At 41.2% G+C, this 22,420-nt stretch overlaps 1 protein-coding gene across 1 annotated transcript in view; it reads left to right on the plus strand.

Moving 5' to 3' along the window:
• Positions 1-8,074: 8,074 nt before the first annotated feature.
• The window catches only part of GORAB (golgin, RAB6 interacting), a 193,373-nt gene continuing 179,027 nt past the window's right edge, over positions 8,075-22,420 (plus strand). Inside the window, exon 1 of the mRNA XM_044085272.1 lies at positions 8,075-8,274. Within this exon, the coding sequence (XP_043941207.1) occupies positions 8,217-8,274 (58 nt within the window). The 5' untranslated portion in view covers positions 8,075-8,216. The remainder of the gene's footprint in view (positions 8,275-22,420) is intronic.

Genomic DNA, 22,420 nt, shown 5'->3' on the forward strand with positions numbered 1-22,420 from the left:
CACCAAGCGTTGCAAGACAGATCTTCTTTGGTGGATGCATGCACACCAAGTTCTTCATGGTCATCCCTTTGTCTTTCTGGAGCCCACAGCCATAGGGACCATGGATCCCTCCCAGATGTGGGGCATTATCTGGGCAAGACAGTCTAGGGCACTTGGTCCCCTATACAGGCCAACTTGCACATCAGTGTTCAAGAGATAAGAGTGGTGCTTCTTGTGTTGCAGGCTTTTCAGACAGCTCTTCCTCAAGGGACTATTGCACTTCAAACAGACATGTCAGTAGTTTGGTACATCAACAAACAGGAAGGAACCAAGTCCTATCCATTTTGTCGTGAAGCACTCAGAGTGTGGCAGTGGGCGAGTTCTTCCAACTGCTTTCTAATAGCAATGCTACCGGGAAGCTGTAATGTGATTGCAGACAAGCTGAGCAGATGTATCCTTCAGCCTCACGAGTGGTCTCTCAATCTGAAAGTGGCAAAAATGATTTTCCGTCTTTGGCTTCAACCTTGCTGCAATCTTTTCGCATCTCCCTCACACTTTAACTCTGGAGCTTCTTCTTCCACTATCAAAATACAAGGATCTATATTACAAGACCAAAGACGCATTCTTTCGAATGTGTCTTGGTCGAACATAAAAGGTTGAAAACACAAAGAGGCACTCCTGCCAAAGCCTCCATTCAAGGACCCGACACCTCCTTGGGACATGAACCTAGTTCTTCAGGCAGTGACACATTCTCCCTTCAAACCCTCTACGTATTGTGACCTAAGGTTTTTATCCTGGAAGACACTTTTTGGTAGCCATTTCCTCTGCCAGAAGGATTTCAGAAATTCAGGCTTTATAATCCAAACCTCCTTACATTGTTTTCCACAAGGATAGGGTATCCTTGTGAACTAACGCTTTCTTTCTACATAAGGTTGTATCACAGACAAGCATGAACCAGACCATTGATTTACCAGCTTTCCTCCCTAACCAGTCTAATAACGATGAGAGCACCTTGCACCATTTAGATGTCTATAGACAACTACACATCTATCTTTGCAGGACCAAAGACATAAGACAATCCAGTCAATTATTTGTTTCTTTCTTTAGTGCAAGTTGGGCAAAGCAGTCAGCAAAATGACTCTTTCCAAGTGGCTGAAAGACTGGATTTCATTCATTTATGATAATCATTTAACCTTGACTAAACCAGTCAAGGCACATTCTACAAGGTCTAAAGCTACTTCAGCTGTCTTTCAAACCAGAGCTTCAATGGATGACAAATGTGAAGCAGCTACCTGGACTACTCCCCATACCTTTATTACTCATTACAAATTAGACCTGATCCCTAGGGGATGATCGTCCTTCGACTCAACGGTGCTCAGGAATATCCTTCAATGGGTATACCCAGGAAATTAGGCAGCTGGGGACTTTGTCCCATCTGTCAAGGATGGAATGAAGTTTGACAACATCAGATAAATATGTTATGTACTTACCATAACTTTCCATCTGTATTGTCAAATCTTCATTTATCCTTGGCTTCCTCCCCTCTATCCCCCGACCTAAAAGTTTTTTGGTGGAGCAGATCTAAGTGACCTTATATTGTTGTTGGGTTATGTACAGTAGATAAGGCTTCCCTCTTGACCCACCTTTCAAGTATCTGTATATATATATATATATATATATATATATATATATATATATATATATATATACACACACACACACACATACATATCTATATATATATATATATATATATATATATATATATATATATAAATATATACATAGAGAGAGATGTCTATATATACATATGTTTTACATGTTTCTATACCATTTCTGCAAACTCGATCTGAGGTAACTGAGAGAGAGGAATTCTGGGTAGAGGTAAAGCTTGATAGTCTTTGGCTGGTGTGAGCTGTACTAACGTCCGAGTTGGTTCCGATAACAGAACCGAGCCAATCTATCAAGGATGAATGAATATTTGACAACACAGATGGAACAGAGTGCTACATAACCTCTTTTTATCCACCAGCAGCCAGAATAAATTTTAAAAAATAGTTTTACAGTGCCTATCCACCTTAACTTTCTGGGAATTCTGTATTATGTAAAACTGCTCTGCTGAGCCTTCAAAATCAATACATAATGCATTTTCCCAAGCAAGATAAAGTGTTTTGTATTAGAACATTACCCCGCCAGATGTGCAGTAGCAAGGACTGCCCAAACCCCACCCAGCACTTTGCTCATGACGTTTATTTTGAAAAGTGCTTTGAATAAACATGGAAAAACCCTCCTCAGAAAGATGAGTATGCTAAACATTGTAATTATTTCAGTAAAAAGCCTTTTCTCCCTTATTTGCTGGTACTAGGATTTCAAATTTGCAGTGATCAAAAGCTTTGATAAATTATATCTTAAGACTAAATAATTTGGCAGAACATGTACTTACAAATGATGTACCGATTCAAACAGATTTACCTATTCAAACAAACACAGAATATGCTGCATTTATACAAAAGTATTACACTATTATGCTGAGAATTACAATTCTTTAAAGGGGAGGGGTGCAAACACATAATATGCTACACCCTAAGGCAAGACAATGTACCCAACACTTTAGTCATAGGTGACTCTATAGTCAGGCACACTGATGTCCCAATATGACTCTGTCATTGTCCATGTTGGAGTGAATGACTTGAGACGTACCTCCCTGGACTACATGAAAAGAGACATGGAAGAGTTCTCAGATCATGTGGCCCAGGCAGGTATGACCCTAGCCCTGAGTAGCATCCTGCCTTCGCCCAGAATGATACAACAGTATAAGGACAAAATGATTGACTTCAACAATTGGTTAAGTTTCTGGTGCCATTCAAAGGGGATCCAGTATCTGACTGCCTGGGATGACATGATCGACAAACCATGATGCTTTGCCAGAGATGGTCTGCACCTGTCGCCCCTGGGATTCAGGTTACTGGCTAAGGCTCTTGCCGCACCATAGTGCCTTTTTTAAGCAAAGCTCAAAGGACAAAACCACCACCGTAACAGATATAAGCATGCAAAATCTGAAGGTAATGCTACTCAATGTTAGAAGTCTAAACCTCAAAATGCATGCTCTCGAGGCACTCCTAAAAATGGAGAACATCGATATCTGTGCAGTAAGTGAGACCTGGTTCAAAGGTCCAGAGAGCACCGCTGCAATACCAGGCTACACCTCTTACTACCAGCAAACCAGGACCGAAACACTAAAGGAGGAGGAGTGTCCATATTCACCAAGGATATTCACACCTCCAGGCTAGTTGCCCAACACAATGCATCTGAAATTCTACAGGTGCAACTAACACTAGGTAAGACTGCAATCCAAATTGTAGCTTGCTACAGATCCCCCACCATGCCCCAAGATTCTCACCACATTTTAAACATACTGGAAAATATTAAGATACAACCAAACACCCTAATACTGGGTGATTTCAACTACCCTGTCATTAATTGGGAAACCTGCTCGGGTACCAACACCTTTGCCCAACGGTTGTTGGAATTCAGAAATTCCAACGCCTTGGATCAACTAATCCATAGTCCCACTAGGGCCTCAAATATCCTAGACCTGGTCATTACGAACATGGGAGATCAATGCTCCACACCAGTTGCCACCCCCTTGTTGGTCAGGTCTGATTATAAGCTAATCACCTTTGATGTCCACATCCCACCTCCACCCCCAGTAGGGAAACCTCCATAAAAAACTTCTCCAAAGCTAACTTCATGCAACTCAAGTCAGAAGTGACAAACTTCATGACACCCATGCAGACGGGAACTGAAAGTTCGACTGCTAAATCCTACACTAAGGCACTGTACGAGCACATCTACTCATGCATGAAAAATGCCATTCCAAATAGAACCAAGACACTCTCCTCCAAAAAAAGGAAGCCAATCTGGTGGTCCCCTGCCATAAACAAACTATACAACAGAAGGAAGAAACTGTTGCAGAAAAGAGGAAAATCCCAGGATGCAAAATACTCCCTTACCAGCCTCAGTAAGAAGCTGAGATCCCTCATAAAATCCTCCAAAACTAGTTACGAAAATAAAATTGCCAAAGTTTCCAAGAACAACCACAAGGCATTTCATAGTTATGTCAAGAATCTAAATGGCAATGCTCAGATCTGCTCTGAGCTACAACAGAATGGCATTAAATATACTGATCCCAAGGATATTGCCATTATCCTGGCAGATCGATTCAGGGCCAACTTCACCCCCCCTCTCACCCCCTAAAGGGCCCATCTCAATATCAAAAGATTGCCAAATTCTAGTAATCACAGCCACACAGATAAAAAACGCACTCTCCAAAGCTAAGAATACAGCATCCATGGGACCAGACGACATCCTGGGCTGTGTACTACATGAACTACAAAATGAACTGGCACCTCAACTAAGTATCATGTTTAATCATAGCCTCACCTCAGGTTTCGTGCCCAATGAGTGGCGCACAGCTTCAGTCATCCCACTCCACAAGGGGGGATCCATCTTGGATCCCGGGAAATATCGTCCCAGCAGTCTGACGAGCCTGATCTGCAAAGCCATGGAACGCATTATCATGGAACTTATAAACAAAGACATTGGCAACCTTCAAACACTGGACCCCACCCAGTTTGGTTTAGTAAAGGGCCGATCTTGTCTCCTCAACCTGATTGACTTCATCGAATCAGTCTCCAGAACCGTGGAAGAGGGCAAGGCAGTCCACACAGTCTATCTGGACCTTGCCAAGGCCTTCGACACCATCCCTCACTCTGGAATCATAGATAAACGTACTAGCTGGGCATTAATCCCTACGTCACTCGATGGGTTGCCAACTGGCTTACTGACAGAACCCACACTGTAAAAGTAGCCGACTCAAAATCCAGCTCAAGACAAGTGACAAGTGGAGTACCTCAGGGTTCAGTCCTGGGACCGCTCTTGTTTGGCATCTACTTCTCTGAAGTTTAGGCCAGCACTAAGGGACACTGGCTAACAAAGTTCACAGATGACTGTAAACTGGAAGCCATTATTGAATCCCCAAATGATGTGGATATTCTACAAAAGGGCCTTACAGAAACAGATGCTTGGTGCCAGAGCCACGGGCTCAAGCTCAATGCCAAGAAATGTATAGTTATCCCCTTTGGGGAAAACCATGTACTCATGAATTACCACATAAGTGGCAGTACACTAAACACCAAAAGTGTGATAAGGGACTTAGGGACACAGGTGGACAGTAGTCTCACCTTTGATAACCATATGAGTCAGGAAACCCTTATATGTGACATGCCTCATCACTAAGAGCTTTTCATCCAAAAAAAAGGAGGTCATTGTCCCATTGTACTCATTCCTCATTAGACCCATTATAGAGTACAACGCCCCATTTGGTACGTACCTCACAAGACATCTGCAACAACTGGAAAGGCCATAGAAATACCTCACTAAAAGAATGACAAGCCTAAAGCAGATACCTTATGCTGACCGTCTAAAAAAACTCCAGCTATACTCTGTTGCATATCGCCTACTTAGAAGCGATCTCTACTTAACATACAAGGCCATGTCAAACCCAGAGCTGTTGGGCATGCTACACTTAAAGAAATCCCAATCCCTCAAAGCCACACACTCCAGGGATCTAAACCTGGTCATCACAACGAACAAAATATGCTGGAGAGATAGGTTCCTGACCCAGAGACTCCCCATACTCTGGAATAGACAGCCCATAAATGTCAAGCTGAGCGCCTCTTTGGTCCTCTTCAAAAGGAACCTTGACGATTGGATGGGAGATAGGAAATTCACCCCGGGGATCACGTCAGTCGCCCTGCTAGACAGGGGACCAGGTAATATTCTGAGAAGAAATAGCCAGGGAATTGTTATAGCTAGGCTTGTATAGGCCCTAGGGCCAATAGCCTAATACCAACCTATGAACGTATAAAAACTATTACATGGACTTAAAATTTGTAATCTGTAAAGGTGCAGGTGGCGACCTTTCTGGGAGGTCTTTTTTATTGCATTTATTGTATGTAGTTATTGTCCCACTGCCTCAGAATATTGCTTGTTGCTTTATCTCTAGAAACATGCTTAAAGAAAGGTGTGTGTGGGGCGGTGCAGCTGCAAAAGCAATTACTGACAAACATTAAACCAAAGAAAGGTTAGGGGGATGCACAGGTTATGGGCATGGACTGCAAAACGGGAACTTGTGGATACTGCCCTTCTGACCCACTTCTTACCCTACAACACAGTATGTGGTTAAGTACAAAGTGACAAATCAAGTCAGACACCCAGGACATGTGGAGCTTTCGACGGTACACTTATAAATGTAGAAAATGAGAATAACTTTATTTAATCTCTGTTTTTACATAGCGTGTACTAAAAGCTATAGTAACTCTAATTAAAGATAACATAAAAAGCATGAAGCCTGTGTTTAAAAACGGCCACAGAATGGATACTCACAATAGATATTCACCATCTCACTGTATAATCTGCATCACAGGCTTGTCACTCAGCTCTGTCAATTGTGTAGGACACGCCCATTCTTGCGCGAAAATCGTGGTGGGGTAATGTTCTAATACAAAGCCAATAAAGATGGGGTAAGTATGCTAAAACATTCCCAAACTGTTATAAACCCCCCCCCCCCCCATCCCCGAGCTACCAATTGCGGGTGCTCCTCTGCCACATACCTCACAGCTGTCTGGATTTTCACACAATGTCCTAATTCTTGCCTCATATTTTTGCTCTGTTCCTAATAGCTCTACTGGAAAAAAGTCACCAAATAACCTTTCGTTCTTCAGAAAATGCATTCAACAAATTTCTAAGTTGATAACAATAATATTTAATATCTCCATCATTTGTAATCTTTGTTCCCACATTATTTTTGGCTTTGTCCATAATTCTTGCACTAAGAATTTCAAAAGTACTGAACTACAAATACACATTATGTACTGCGACATCCCACACACTTGGAGAGACTATAGGACTTTTCCCCAGAAATTCTGTAAATTACGCTACGTAACAGAAATTTTTCTTTTTTTTCCAATAATTCGTCTTTTATTGTTTTTCAATTACATAACTACACACTATAAATATATACAATATATAGATGATTGCTTCCAAAAGTTACATAAACATTATATATTAATACAAATTATTAAAAAAGAAATACATGAAAAAGTCAACAATCTGTATTATTGTTACGGTCTATGTCAAATCTAAGATTGAATCAGTCTTATAAATATGTGTCCTGAGTAATAGTGGATAAGAACCCCTAGGCCAACACAATATTTTGCTGCTACTGGTAGATGTAGTTAGACAGCTCACATATTATTTCTCCTATAAATTCATAATGTCGGTGCACATAGCAGTTGTTCTCTGGAACTGTACCGCCCATTTGAAACACAATCGAACTGTTTTCTTTTAAAATAAAGCTACAGTATTATCTAAAAAGGTACTGCTCCATCTACAAGTGTTTCGAGTCGGGCTAAGTATGGCTTTAATGTTGGGGGCTACCACTCCTTTATTTACACTTTTTACTGTTTTGTTTTTTCAAACTGCAGTCTGATTTTTTTGGTCTCTTCGTTTGCTATTGATTGGAATTTTTCATTATGGAGAACTTAAAACATTATCATACTAGCGTTTTCTGTAGATCGTAGTGAATGCAATTCCCTTTTACTGCTCATATACTGTGAACATAACTTAAGTATTGCGTTATCGCTAACTGGCCGAGATCGTGGTTGAAACGGGTCGTTGAATCCGTTCACTTGCAACTTGCCAATTTAGCTATTACACAGACATACGTACAGTAAGCAAACAATATTTCCCTACCAATTACCCTAGTTACTTCCGCGTTCCCAGGCGCTAAGCCTTGACACCTGTTGTCATGGAGATTTTGGAACTGGATAGAAGGCCTGAGACTTCCAGTAATATTATTTAATATATTCAGTAACATAACACCTGATGAAAGAATATGCTGATACTTGTAGTAACTGTGTAAACTATTCTTTAGCCAAGTGAAAATGGAATGAAAATATTTCACAGTTTGAGAGTACTTTATACAAGCGGTATTCAAGGTAGTCCCACAGCTAGCTGAAGGCCCCCTGCTTGGGGTCCTTCACGTGGCACCGAGCTCAGCATCAAGATGAGCTGCTGAGGTTAGGGGTTTCTGAACGTAGGTTGGTGTTGTTCAGTGGTTGCTTGGGGGTCTTGGATTGGATGTTGCTTCGTTGCCTTGGTTCCGGGGCAGCAGGATGGCTGGCTGGGCTGGTTTCTCGGATGAGGAGCTGAAAAGGCTGAAGCAGCTTAAAGGTAAATGCATGAACTTGGATAGCGACTGTCTGTGCAGGTTTATCAAATCATGTACTGACATTTCTAGTCTCTGTTTTTTAAGGATGCAGAGCGTACAGAAATATTTCTGTTAGATGTGGCAATTACCATAAATTAATATGGGTTTGGTTTAGGTTCTACCCGAAATTTCCTCCTGGTACATGCACTTGTGACAGACCAAGTTCTTAGCAACTGTAGATCCACAGTCCGTAACAGATTAAATGTGGCTTGTGTGATCGACATGCCAAACAGCTTTGATGTATGCAAATTATGCATGATTGATTGCCATGCAGATTTGACAGTGACATCACGCATGCATTGATAGCTGATTAACATATATTTATTTTATTTATTTATTTATTTTACATTTGTTGACCGGGATATTGATATTGAAATCAATGCTGTACACATGGGTTCCCACAGCAAAAGAGGTTATTACTTTGCCTTGGTTCACATTTTACAGAGCCAACAGTCGATTTAGAGTTAAGATTGGGGTTAATCCTAGGCCTAACCCTAATGTTAGGGATAGGATTAGAGCTAAACCTAACCCTAGTCCTGTAAAATGTGGACCAAGGTAAGGTAATAACATCTGTCTGTGGTGGAACTCAGGCATTTCTTAATGAAATTGTTTAGTAACATAAACCTGATCAGGGTAAGTTGGAGACAGCTGAGAGGTATGCGTGCCATGTAACAACCTTTTTTCTTAATGCACAAATCTATTTTAATAAACAGCTCACTGCTTACATCATACACAGTGTCTTTCATTAGTAGTAGTTCCAGTTACAGTGCTGTTTCTTTACCATTATTGAATTGTAGTGCCCCTTCAAGCCAACGTGCTGAATACCTGAAGAATATTCATGAGGCAAGTGAAGACATACCATGACATCTTTATTTCTTTATTATTCAAACACGTCACCGGGTGTTGGGTGGTGGGCAGGGTTTAGGAGGGACTTAGTGCTGTGCATCTGCTAACACTGTGTTTTGCCGATGTCCTGCACTTGTCTTTTACAAGTTGCAGCAAGTCCCCATAATCCTCGTTATACAGATAGGACATTATTTGACATTGCTAAGTGATGCTTTAAGTGTAAATTTAAAGCAGTTAAAATTGTGTATATGGTAAACATTGAAACTTTATTACTGCATGTAGTTATAGTCAACCATGTTCTGAACAGGCAGTAGTGGGTCTGATCTGATATAACTCATTTTGTTGCAATATCACTGACTTACCGAGAGACAGACAAATTGATGTTAAAAAGGACACACAACTGCTTCAAACTAGTAATAGGCTAGGAAGCTATGCATCAAAAACAGTATACTGTCAGGACACAGAATTGGGAACAAAGTCAAAAATAATGATGGACAAAGGCTCAGAATTAGGTATATTGTTTAAATATTGCTTAACTTCACTTAGAACAGCAGATTTTACATTAGCACCCATTTTCTTAAGAATCAGAAATTTTAATGTCCGCGTTAGTGGCACAGGAGGTAACATAACTGCCTTTGATGCAGAAAGCTTTGAGTTCTATTCCCACACTGGGTATATTGATTGATGACAGTGCAGTGCTGTGCAGTATAAGGGGAGCTGCACTCCTGAGTGTGTCGTTCTTTGGATGAGACTTTAAACGAAGGTCCCATATGCTTTAGTAGGTGGTAGCTCAGATGACTATAAATGATCCATGGCATGTATCGAAAAGGGCTGGCTAGGGCATCAGGGAAGTTCCCCTAATTTCCCTTAGTAGTATAAATACTACCTTGGGTTTCTGTGAAAAGGGGGCTAGTAGCTTAGTGAGACTAACCTGGTCAACAAAGGATAAAATAAAATATGTGGTAATACTGACTGAGTAGTAATGTAGTAGAAAGAAACAGTAAAGGTGATAAAACCTCTATGCTTATTTGTTTATATAGATGTGTGTGTTCTTGGTACAGAGGATTTATTTTTTATTGTTGACCAAGTGTAATCCTCAGTGATATACCAGAGAATCAAAACAGGGGCAAAAATTAATGAAGTAAAATTGGGGACATTTGAGAGCTGTACCTCAGGACATGTGTAATTTTTGTGCATACTTGTTTGTGTTGCTGCAAGTAGGGGTTGATGATCAACACCTCAGGTACATTGTACTATTGTGAGGTATAGAAATTCTCTATGCAGCCATTTTAAAAGGTTGTACTGTCAATGAGTGCATAGAGGCTTTTTAGATGGAGTTTAACCATGCAGTCCTATTAGCATGACTATCCAATGTCAAAATGGTAGTGCTAATGATATGCAGACGGTCTATCTAGAAAAGGAATTGGTAACGCATGAAATGACTGCACCCTTGTCTCAAGCTTTGCTTCTTGAGGGTTGCATCCAGAAGACTTGCTTGAAAATAATGGTGCTACATCTTTTGGCAGGCTAAAAAAACTTTTTAATGTTATGTATTTTTGTTTCTTGTGTCATACTAGTAACAGAGTGACTGTTTCTCTTGTAAATTTAAAAGGGGATTATAAGAATGAAAATGCATGCATGCATTTGTTTGAAAATGTACCGTATGCATCTCCTGTGCTAGCATAACAGGTCTTAAAATGAAATCACAGTCCACTTCAAAGTAGCAGCTGACTAGAACTGTGAAAAGAAAGCAGACATTACAATGCATACAGCTAAGAGATGTATGCTGATATTCTGTGAATTGGTGCTATCTAATCTCTGGACTGGTGTAGTTAAGATCTTGTCCTTTACAGGTGGTAGAACAAGTTTAGTTACTTTTGCTAATACAAAGCTGAGTCAATGCTTTCTTCTAGGGGACGTGATGTAATGCCTCATAAGCAAGTACTAGGCAATTACTTTGCAGACCATTGCAAGCCTAGCTGGTAACCCATATTCAGATGCTCCCTACAGCCTTAAAGAGAGTAGTACAAGCCTCACATTCTTCCCTGCTCTGTCTGTTTGTCTAGTTTTAGCTTGAAGGTGCTATTGTACTTGATAGGTGGAAGTTTGTTCCAGATGTGGGGATATCTATTTATCAATGTTTAGTTCCTTTAACATGGTATTTGAGGAAGCTTTTGTCCTGTGAAGGACTGGAAGATCAAAGAGGGTTGAATCTTTCATGGCTCAAATGGCTAGACATGGATCTCCACGGAGAAGTCTATAAGAAATTGAGTTTAGAGAGAGAGAGATCTGACAGTCTGTCCTGATAGGTAAGGTTTTTGAGGCCATTGATCTCTTTAGTTAACACCCTCCAAGGCCTCTCAAGTTGAGTGATTGTATTTAGATAAATAACAAGTAATCTCCGTGGTATTCCCGAAGTCTCAAAACAACCCACTAAAGTGTAGTGGGTCCAAAAACAAAACAGTGCAAGAAACTTCTCTGTGTAGAAGATTTTCAGTCCATATATTTCTAGTTAATCACTGTATATTAATCAGATCAGACAATAGTAGTAGAAATAACAAACGTAAACTCGTCTTAAGTCAAAACAAAAAGTAATAATAGAAAATATATAATTGTACAGCATTACTAAGTATTCGAAAGTAATGCAAGGCAGGCAGTCTGTTTCCAGTCAAAAATCCTTTACTTAATAAATAAAGGATTTTCGACTGGGACTGCCTGTCTTGCTTGGATTACTTTCGAATACTTAGTAATGCTGTACAATTATATATTTTCTATTAATACCTTTTGTTTTGTTTTGACTTAAGACGAGTTTACGTTCGCTACTTCTACTACTATTGTCTGATCTGATTAATATACAGTGATTAACTAGAAATATATGGACTGAAAATCTTCCACACAGAGAAGTTTCTTACACTGTTTTATTTAGATAAATACATGCCAGAAGTGGCATTATAATCAGTAATTGATCTGATGAGATACAAATGGATCTAGAATTAGATGAACCAGTTAGAAGACCTTCTAACTGCTGTGTTAACATGATAGCCGAAAGATCAACAAGAATGATTGCAGGTTTGTGCCCCCTATGTGGTATGGGGCATCACCAAAATTAACTATACTACATTGTTTTCATGTTTAATTTGAGGCTGCTGTCCTTAAACCAATTAACATGGTCTAACCCATGTTGGAGTAGTTGTGAGTCAGTGGTAAAGTGAATAACAATTCCTAATTTACAGTCATCTGCAAACTTGGATAACCATAAGCTAGGAGTGTTGCCCTGAAGGTATAAAAAAAAGATACCGAATAGGAGAGGGCCCAACACTGAATCCTGTGGTATCCACTTTCAGTAGTGTCATTTGTGACTCTAATCCTTAGTACTGTCAGATGGCTAGCAACTGCACAACATAATAATATATTTAAGTTTGTCAGTAATTGCTGCATGGAGGATGTCAAAGGCTTTGATCAGGTCCATATACGCTGTATGTATTGTGTAACCACTATTTTTTTTTTTTTTTTTTTTTAAAGATATGGAGGTTAAAAAGAAGGACCTTCTTGTGATAAACTCAGATTGGTGAGGGTCCAGGGTTAACATATTTTTGTTATCCAGGTTAATGAGGTCTGATGAAAATGTATGTGCTGTAGCCATGCGTATGAGGCGTATGATACCTGGTCTGATATCAGGGTCTGTTGAGATCGTCCTTGTGCAGTTAGGTTATAATGGCATGATCCCTTGTGCAGTTATGCTACAATGTGGTTTTCAAGGCTTCAGGACTGTAACAGTAGAGAGGCTTAGGTTAAGTAGGAGCTCAGGCCATATTGTCCGCTGAGATTAACCTGGTTAGGCTCAAGGATGAGATTTATAACTTTTGAGAGTGCTGACAGGAGCTTCTTTCAGAGTTTTGAGGATCACCACTTTGTACCTGAATTGTGTTTACATAGTTAAGCGTAGTGTTTGGTCTGTCTTCTTTTTGCTTAGATGATGTTGAGGTGACCATTTCTATGGTAGAGGTTTTCTTTAATTATTTCTGTATGTGCAACTAAGTAATCCATTCTTCTATGTGCACTTTTATTTCCTTGCTTTTATAACCTGTAACTGCACTGTTATTATTTAGGTAAAGTTAATCCACGTTTAAAGTGTTGTGGCTAGTGTTTATTGCCTGCTACCACTGAAAATATTATTGTGTATGATTTCATATTTGAGGTATTTAAGAGCAATAGGTAAATGTAGGCCCCTGGCCATTCCAGAGTGGTGGCAGTACTACCATGCCAGGATGAAAGCTGTGAGGAACTGGAAAATTCTGCCACCCTTCCCTTGGAATTGCTTACATGTATGGGTGAGAATTATTTATTTGCATTCTAGAACATCTGCATTATAAAGTGAATCACAAAGGAAGTTGTATTTGAATTTATTTGCAGTTACCAGGAAAGTCCATTGGGCCAAAATGAGCCCTTTTTCAATGGAGGCCCAGAGAGAAAAGCTCCATGTACATACGTATACATACATACAGAAACAATACCATCAACAATCGCATCAAGATTAATACAGGGTATAAAAATCAGCAGAGTTATTACAAGCAATTTTATAAAAAAAATAACAGATTGTATAATATGCCAAAGTTATAGGTTTATGGTCCATTTCACATTAAGATTTGTAGGTGGTAGATAGTCTATAATATTTAAAGTGAAAAAAAGAGGGAGAGTAAGAAATTAAAGGAGTAAGAAGGGGGAAGGAAGGATGTCTGTGTTAGGTGGAGTTTAGAGAAGGTATACTTGATGGTAGTGCAGGTATAGCATAGATGTTAGGAGGGGTGGGATGCTGGGATCGGGAGCACTTCCATTAGGAAGATAGAGATAAGAGTGGAGTAAGGTTTTAAAAGTAGAGAGGTACTGAGTAGCTATGGCGAGGATTCCATTTCCGAGCTAAGGAGAAAGATAAAAGAAACTGGCCAGGAGTGCATAATGGTTTATACACTTCAAGTAAGTTCTGATTATTACACCTAAGGGATCAATCCATGAAGGTGCATAGTAAAGGTGGAAGAGAGAGATGGGCATTGAGAAGGCTTGAAGATGACTTTATGGGCAGTGGAGAGTTGAATGGAAGAGTGGTGGTTGGGGAGCTCTACCCAGTTTAAAGAGTCTAATGAGCCACAGTGGTGAGAGGAAGATTTGGCGCTTGTAGCAAACTTTGCCATTTTATTGTAGTAGGATACCAATTTAGTTTTAAGGGTGGCTTGAAAATTGGTAGGGACTGGAGCCCCGTACATGAGCGAGGGGAGAAGGTAGGTACTAGAGAAGGTAACTTTTAGTTGAGGTTAAATAGTGATTATGGCAGCCAAGCATACCAAGTTTCTGGTGAGTTTTCTAATGTTAGTTTGAAGGTGAATGTCAGACTTTAGTTATTCATCGATAAGAACTCCTAGAAGCTTGGTATGGGGAGTACTTCAATTGAAGTCATATTTTGGCTTACAATAGAGAAGGAGTTTTTGTCTATTTTGGTGTTTTTAGATGGGGTGAATATCATAATTTTGGTTTTGTATGCAATGAGAGCTAGGTGATTGTTAAGCATCCAAACCTTGGTGCTGGTAAAGGCTGCCCGAGTTACTTGCAGGAGTGTGGGGAGTGATTCAGCTGAGCAGATGATTGTAGAGTTGTCAGCATATTGGACAAGTTTAGCAGTTGGGATGCAAAGATAGAAGTCATTTATGAAGATATTGAAAAGTAAAGGGCCCAGTATAGAACTTTGGGGGACACCTATGAGGGTATCTTAGTAGGAGAAGGTACCATTCCATTTAATGGATACCAGATTCCATTTAACGGTCTGTTGCCCATTTGAGAGGTAAATGGAAAGCCAGTTGATAGTTGGGGAAAAAAGATTAAGGTGAGAGTGCTTACATAGTAGTAAGGTATGTGAAATGGTATCGAAAGCCTTGGTTAAGTCTAAGAAAAGGGAAAATACTATATTTCCTGAGTCGCAAGTGTGGTTGATGTTGTCAAGGAATGATAGGAGGGCTGTGGTGATACTGTAACTGGGTCTAAAACCATGTTGTGTTGGGGTAAGGGGATGATTGTCTAGAAGGTAAGAGTTGCAGGTGAATACATTTTTCAGGGAGAGAATGGCTATGGGGTGGGAGCTGGAAATATCAGTGTTGTTGACTCCTTTGTGTAAGGGAATGATGAATATTTTTTTCCGGAGAAGGGGCACATGGGAGTCTTGGATGGAGCTGTTGATTAGAATACAGATGGGGAGAGGGGCTAACTTGAGAAAGTTGGATTGCAAATTGTCAGGTGCATTAGAACATGGTTTTAGTTTGAGATTTTTTTGTTAACAGGTATAGGTTTGAGGGTGGGGGTGGCTGGTATTGGTGGCAGAAGGAGAGGAGTGGGAGGGGGATGTAGAAGGGGCTGGGTTTTTAGGTAAAGATGTTGTTAGCTTGGCTATTGAGTCAGTAAAGGAGTTAAAATTGGAAGGCTATGGTATGGTCTGGACTGTTAGGGTCTGGCAAGGGTCATCTTTTCTGCAGGGACTAAGGAGGGCAGTTATACAACTCCAAAATTTCTTGGGGTTGGATTTGTGATTGTTTTGTAGCTTAGAGTAATAGGATTTATTGTCTGAGGCAATATGTTTAACTAAATTTAGAAGTCATGTATATTCGGTAAGGGAGTAGTTTTTGGTGGAGTTTCCATGATTCATCACAGGTATGCGTGAGGATTATGGTATATTTGGAAAGTCATGGGGCCATTTTGGATTCGTCTGCCTTAGTTCTACAGGGAGCAGAGCTGTTTAGTATATTAATGAAGGAAGAATTGAAGTAACAGTGACATCAAGAGGAAGAGTTCTCAGAGGGTTCTAGTTCATTTGTTTTAAGCAGTTGGAGAAGGATTGAGGGTTAAAATTTGTGAGAGTATGGGTTGAGATATAGTTATGTTGCAGGAATGGGGGGGGGAGAGCAAAGTGCAAAGACAGATAGGTGATCGCTAAGGGAATCGGGCAGGATACCACTGTCGGAGATGTTGGTGGGATGGGAACCTAATATCCAGTCTAGGATAGTGCCTGAAGAGTTGTCTTTAGTGGGCTTGGTAGGAGAGTTAATTAATTGAGAAAAAATGTATAGGTTTATACTATGGGAGGTGGTGGTTGAGTGTATAGAAGACCAGTTGATGTTAAGGTCTCCTAAGATAATTGTTTCATTACTAATATTGGATGACAACCAATAAAGAATAGCTTCAAGTATGGGGATATTGTTACCTGCTGGAATGTATAGGGCAGCTATCACTATGTTTCTGTGATTTATAAATTGAGGTTTAGGGTTGGTGTAGGGTGTAACTGTTAGGAGGAAAAAGTAGGGCTACTCCACCTCCTTTCCAATGGACTTTGTCATTTCTAATGATTCTGTAGTTGGGTGGGGTGAGGTTTTCAGATTAGGATTGAGCCAGGTTTTGGAAATGGCATAGAATGTCAGGGTGATTGTGGGAGAGCCAAGCATGGAATTTGAGTAGTTTATTACAGAGGCTTTGGGTATTAATAGTAGTGAAAAGGAGAGACTTGTATGGAGAGGGTAAAGGAGTTGGAGAGCAGTTGGAATTAAGATTGGCAGGAGGTCCAGGATTAGGGTGAATATCACCAGAAAGGAGAGTACAGATTAGGTTAAGTAGGAAGGACAGAAGTTCCTAGGAGCTCTAGAGTTAGGGTTGAGGTAAGGAAGAAGGGGGGATAAAGAATATGAGGGGTGGAAGTGAGTTTTGAGGTCATAAGAATATTTCTGTTAAAGAGGAGAGAGTTGTTGGATGGATATAGGTAGGGAGAAATGTAGGCAGTATAGTGTGGAGGGTAGAGGTAATATGGTAGGGTGGAGAGATAGGTGAGGTGGAATAGAAAATGGAGGGAGACTGGAAGAAGTATGAGTAGTGGCTTTTGAGGTATGGTACACATGGTTAGCATGATAAAGGTTAGTTTATAATATGAGTGAGTGTATTAGTGTGTTGATAGGTAAAGGTGTAGTGTATTGAAAGTGCTGAGGTGGAGGGGATTGGGATAATACAGGGGAGATAAGTTGGTATAATTAGTCACGGGGAGATAGTAAACAGGGTGGGAGAGAGGAGCTTGATGTGATAGGTTCAGTGTAGAGTAGGATAGGTTCATTGTAGAGTAGGAGTGGCTTAGCGGCTATAAATGTAGAGATAGTGGGGGCGGGTGAGAAATGGGGGCAGGGTAGGGGAGCGCAGTGAGCCCGAAGGGTGAACAGAGAGGGCAGAGCTGAGAAGAACTAGTTTCAAAAGGAAAACAATCGGTGGAAAGTTTGGTCCCAATCACAGATAGCAGCTGGAAAAGCCTAAAGATAAGTTTTTAATATCAAGGAGCTCTGTGGTTAAACTAAAGGGAAATTCAAGCAGCAAGTAGAAGGGACAAATCGAAGGAGTTGCAACGATGAGTAAAAGTTATATGAATCTGTAAAGATTGAGGGTATGCTCCCACCTATTGGTGTTGCCTGCGATATTATTGACTGCATAGCACCTAGAACTATGAAGGAGAGTTACAAGGGGGGGGGGGCAGACTGCTTAGTTCTGCCAGTGCACACACTGCTGAGAATAAACTGTACACACCACTGCTCCTTAAGTCCTTAAAGTAAAATGGTACACATACATGCAGTCAGTGTAGAGGTCACCGAAGGTGAGAAATAAATTGGTAGTCACTGGATTCCTTCCTTTGGGTAGGACAAAGAGGTCTGGCCACTTTACTTGATTGAATGGGGGGAGCAGCAGCAGTTTGTTGGACCCGAGTGAGCTGTTGTGAAAGAGAGACCCAGGGGGGAGCAGCAGCAGTTTGTTGGACCCGAGTGAGCTGTTATGAAAGAGAGACCCAGGTTATACAAGAAGAAAGAGTCCAGCGGAAACAGATAAGGGACAGTCAAGAGAAGAGGATGAAATGGGGTAAAAAAGAGAAAGGAATGGAGGATATTGGAGAGAGCTGAGTCAGGAGGTTAGTATGGGATAGTTCAGAGGGAAAAAGTAGTCCAGTTATACATTTGTAAAGCATGAAAGCAGCTAGCACATTTAAATGCAAGTTATAAATGCACAGTCAGTGTAAGCCTACTAGACTAGCACACTTGATGGTACACTAAGAATGCTGGCAGAATGAGAACAAATCAAAAGCACATAACACCTTGTATAAAAAAACAGATTATGAGCAGTTAAGGCAGTATGGCCAGAATGGTTTGATTACAAACACTTTCAGCAAGGTGGACAACTGAATTGTGAGAAATTGTTCTTTTCAGGGTTGCATCTCATTTCCGAAAAAAGTCGGTGAGATCAAGTAGACTGTCCATGCTATTTAAAGTGAGTGAGAGAGAGTGTAATAAATGGGAGCATTACTGTCAAGCTGAATACCGTGTTTTAATTAAAGATTTTTAGGCGGTGTTCAAAGACCAAGTTACCACCATTAACAGCTACAAATAAATGCAAATGCTAGAAGTCAAAGTCTCAAGATGCACTCGCTCAAATCACTCCTTAAAATGGAGAACATCGACATTTGTGCTGTAACAGAGACCTGGTTCAAGGCAGCAGAAAGTACCCCTGCACTAGCAGGCTATAACTCATTCCACACCTTTTGGCCCCAGAACTTGGACCGAAGCCCCAAAGGTGGTGGTGTTACCATATTCATAAATGTTGTGCATACCACCAGACTGGTAGCCCAACATAACGCATTCAGAGATGCTTCAGGTGCAGCTAACATTGGGTAAGACAGCGATTCAAGTTGCAGTCTGCTATAGGTCCCCATCCATGTCCCAAGACTCGCACTCCATGTTCCTAAGCACCCTGAAGAATATTAGTGTCCAACCTAACACTCTCATATTGGGCAACTTCAACTATCCCTCCATTAACTGGGAAAACTACTCATGCACCAATAAACTTGCCCAACGTTGCCTGGGATTCATTAATTCCAATGCCCTGGACCAGCTTGTTCTTACCCCCACTAGAGGTAGCAACATCCTTGATCTGGTCATTGCTAACATGGGCAACCGTTGCTCTAAATCAATTGTCAACTCCTCCCTGGTTAGACCTGACCACAAACTAAGAACCTTGGAAATCCCCCCCCCCCCTGCAAAAGTAACCACCATGAAAAACTTCTCCAAAGCTAACTTTGGGCTCCTAAAAACAGAGGTGGCTAACTTCACGGCACCCATACAAATGGAGAATAGTTGCATAACCACCGAATCATACACCAATGCACTGTACGAACACGTACACAAATACATGGATCTCGCCATACCCAGTTAGAACCAAGATGCTCTCCTCAAAAAAAAAAAAAAATAATAAAAAGAAAAGCCAGTCTGGTAGTCCCTTTCCATAAACAAACTCTACAACAGAAGGAGGAAATTGATGCGGAATAAGGTGAAGACCCAAGACTGGAAAAAAACCCTTATCGGCCTCAACAAAAAGTTGAGATCCCTCATCAAATTCTCTAAAGCTAGTTATGAAAACAGAATTGCAGCAGATAACCACAAGGCCTTCTATAGTTATGTAAAGAATCCCCATGGCAATGCCCAGATTTGCTCTGAGCTACTGCACAATGGTACCTCCTATATTGAGCCAACAGATATTGCCAGTATACTGGCCAACAGATTAGTCCCTTGGTGGGGGGGGGGGTAAAGTTGGCACAATCACAATACCAGTAAATTGCCAGGCACCCAGTATTATTGCTGTACAGGTTAAAACAGCATTGTCCAAGGCCAAGAATACAGCTTCTATGGGACCTGACAATATCCCTGGCTGTGTTCTACATGAACTGCAGAGGGAACTGGCACCTCACCTGTGCCCTGTTCATTCACAGCCTCACTTCAGGCTTTGTCCCTACCGAATGGCGCACTGCTACAGTAATCCCTCCTCACAAAGGAGGAGCAACTACAGACCCTGGGAACTATCGCCCCATTAGCCTGACTAGTCTGATATGCAAAACTATGGAACACATCATCATGGACCTAATAATCAAGGATATATAGGGAATCTCCAAACTCTGGATCCCACACAGTTTGGTTTTGTGAAGGGTAGATATGCCTGCTCAACTTGGTCAACTTCTTTGAGTCAGTCCCAGATTGTGGATGAAGGCAAGGTGGTTCATACAGCCTACTTTGATCTGGCCAAGGCCTTTGATACCATTCCCCACTCTGGAATCATAGAAAAACTCATTAAGCTAGGCATCAACCCTTATATCACTAGGTGAGTTGCAAATTGGCTCACAGAACCCACAGTGTGAAAGTAGCTGACTCCCAAGTCAGACTGCCGACTAGTCATGAGTGGAGTCCCACAGGGTTTGGTCCTGGGTCCGCTCCTGTTTGGTCTCTACTCCTTTGAAGTCCAGGCCAACATGAAGGGACTCTGGCTGACAAAGTTCGCAGACAGTTGCAAGTTGGAAGCTATTATTAACTCTTCAAGTGATGTTGACCTCTTACAGAATGGCGTCACTGAGACCAACGACTAGTGTCAGAACCATGGCCTTGAGCTCATTGTCAAAAAAATGTCATCATCCCCTTTGGGAAAAACCCACGTCGATGGTAGTCTACTGAGCACAGAATGTGTTATAAGAGATTTGGGAACACAGGTTGACAGCAACCTCTCTTTTGATCACCCCATTGCCAATAGGGTTAGAAATAGGGTTAGAAAGTCCTATGTGGCACATCTCATTACTAAGGGTTTTGCATCCAGGAAGAAAGAGGTCATTGTCTCCCTCTACTCTTCCCTCATTAGGCCAATCCTCGAGTACAATGTCCCATTTGGCATGTACCTCACTAGACACCTGCAACAACTGGAGAGGCCGCAAAAGTACCTCACAAAGAGGATCCTAGGCCTTAAACACTTGTCCTATATGGACAGACTCAAAAATTCCAACTATTCTCTCTCTGTCATATCACCTACTTAGAGGCGAAATTTGCTTGACTCACAAAGCCATGTTGGACCCAGTTCTGTTAGGAATGCTACATCTAAAGACATCCCAATCCCTCTGTACCACACGCTCCAGAGACCTCAACCTCATTACCACAGTCAACAGAACGTACTGGAGGAACAGGTTCATAACCCAGAGACTGTTCATCCTATGGAATAGACTTCCCATACATGTCAAGCAGAGCACCTCGCTGACCGTCTTCAAGAGAAATATTGATGAGTGGATGGGAAATAGAAAATTCACCCCGGGGATAACTCCAGTGGCTCTACTCGACCGGCGCTGGGAACTAAGGTCGGGTGGCACAATGGCAGGGTAATCCTATGGCTGGGCTGTAAAGGCCCCTGGGCCATTAGCCTAGTACACACCTATGAACTAGGTACCTTGGCTGGAAAGTACCGAATGTCCTATTTGGAACAAGAAGGATGGTATTTGAAGTTACAGGCAAGTTACATGGTTGACTCCACATGCCAGCTTGTCTTTTAGGAAACTGAAGATTTCAGTGAAGGGGCATGCAGGCTGACTGGAGAAGGTACCCCTGAAACTGGACAACTGTGCTGTGAAGCAATGTTGGTTACTGAAACATTTTGTTTGGTATGCAAAAAGTGAAAAAAATCATTGCCGTTAATTAACAGTGCAACATTTATTCCATTTTAAAGTGTTTCCAATTGAAAAATCTAGAGCTGTGTTTGGTTTTCTAATTCTTAAATTGTGCAGCATTGTAATCTTGCAGCCTAAGCTGAATGAGCAGTTGAACATGCTGGAAGTGATGTCTTTCAATTGATTACAGTGCTTCACAAAGTTACTACATCATCAACCCGCTGTTTCCCATTTATCTACATGTAGTTGGTGTGGGGTGTTGGCTGTCGCCACATTTCTCAATTCATTGCTACTCTCCTGCCTTCTTCGATTAGTCTGTCATGACTGTCACAGTTCTTCTCTTCAAGCAGTCTATCCATCTCATCTTGGCTTGATGTCCTCCTCTCCTCTTCTCTTCTCCTGCCTCTCTCTTTCTCTCTTTTCCTTTCCTGCCCATGTGACCAAACCACTATAATCTGTTTTCCTTGACTTTTGCAACTGGAGCTACTCTGCTCTGGTGGTGGTCTCACTTATTTATTTATCACAGTGTGCATCCTATCACCCTCCTCAGGCATTTCATCTGTCACTTTTAACTTCCTCAACTACTCAGCCTTCACTGCCCAGATTTTTGTACCATACAAGTAGTACTGGTTGCACCACTATTTTGCACACCGTACTTTTCAGCTTCTTTGGTATTCGTATGTCACTGAGTACCCCTAACACTCAGTGTTAGATGACTGCAGCACCTGTGA

This window comes from Protopterus annectens, chromosome 10.part0 (assembly GCF_019279795.1).
Source record: "Protopterus annectens isolate FY-2018-M chromosome 10.part0, PAN1.0, whole genome shotgun sequence".
NCBI classification, from domain to species: domain Eukaryota; kingdom Metazoa; phylum Chordata; order Ceratodontiformes; family Protopteridae; genus Protopterus; species Protopterus annectens.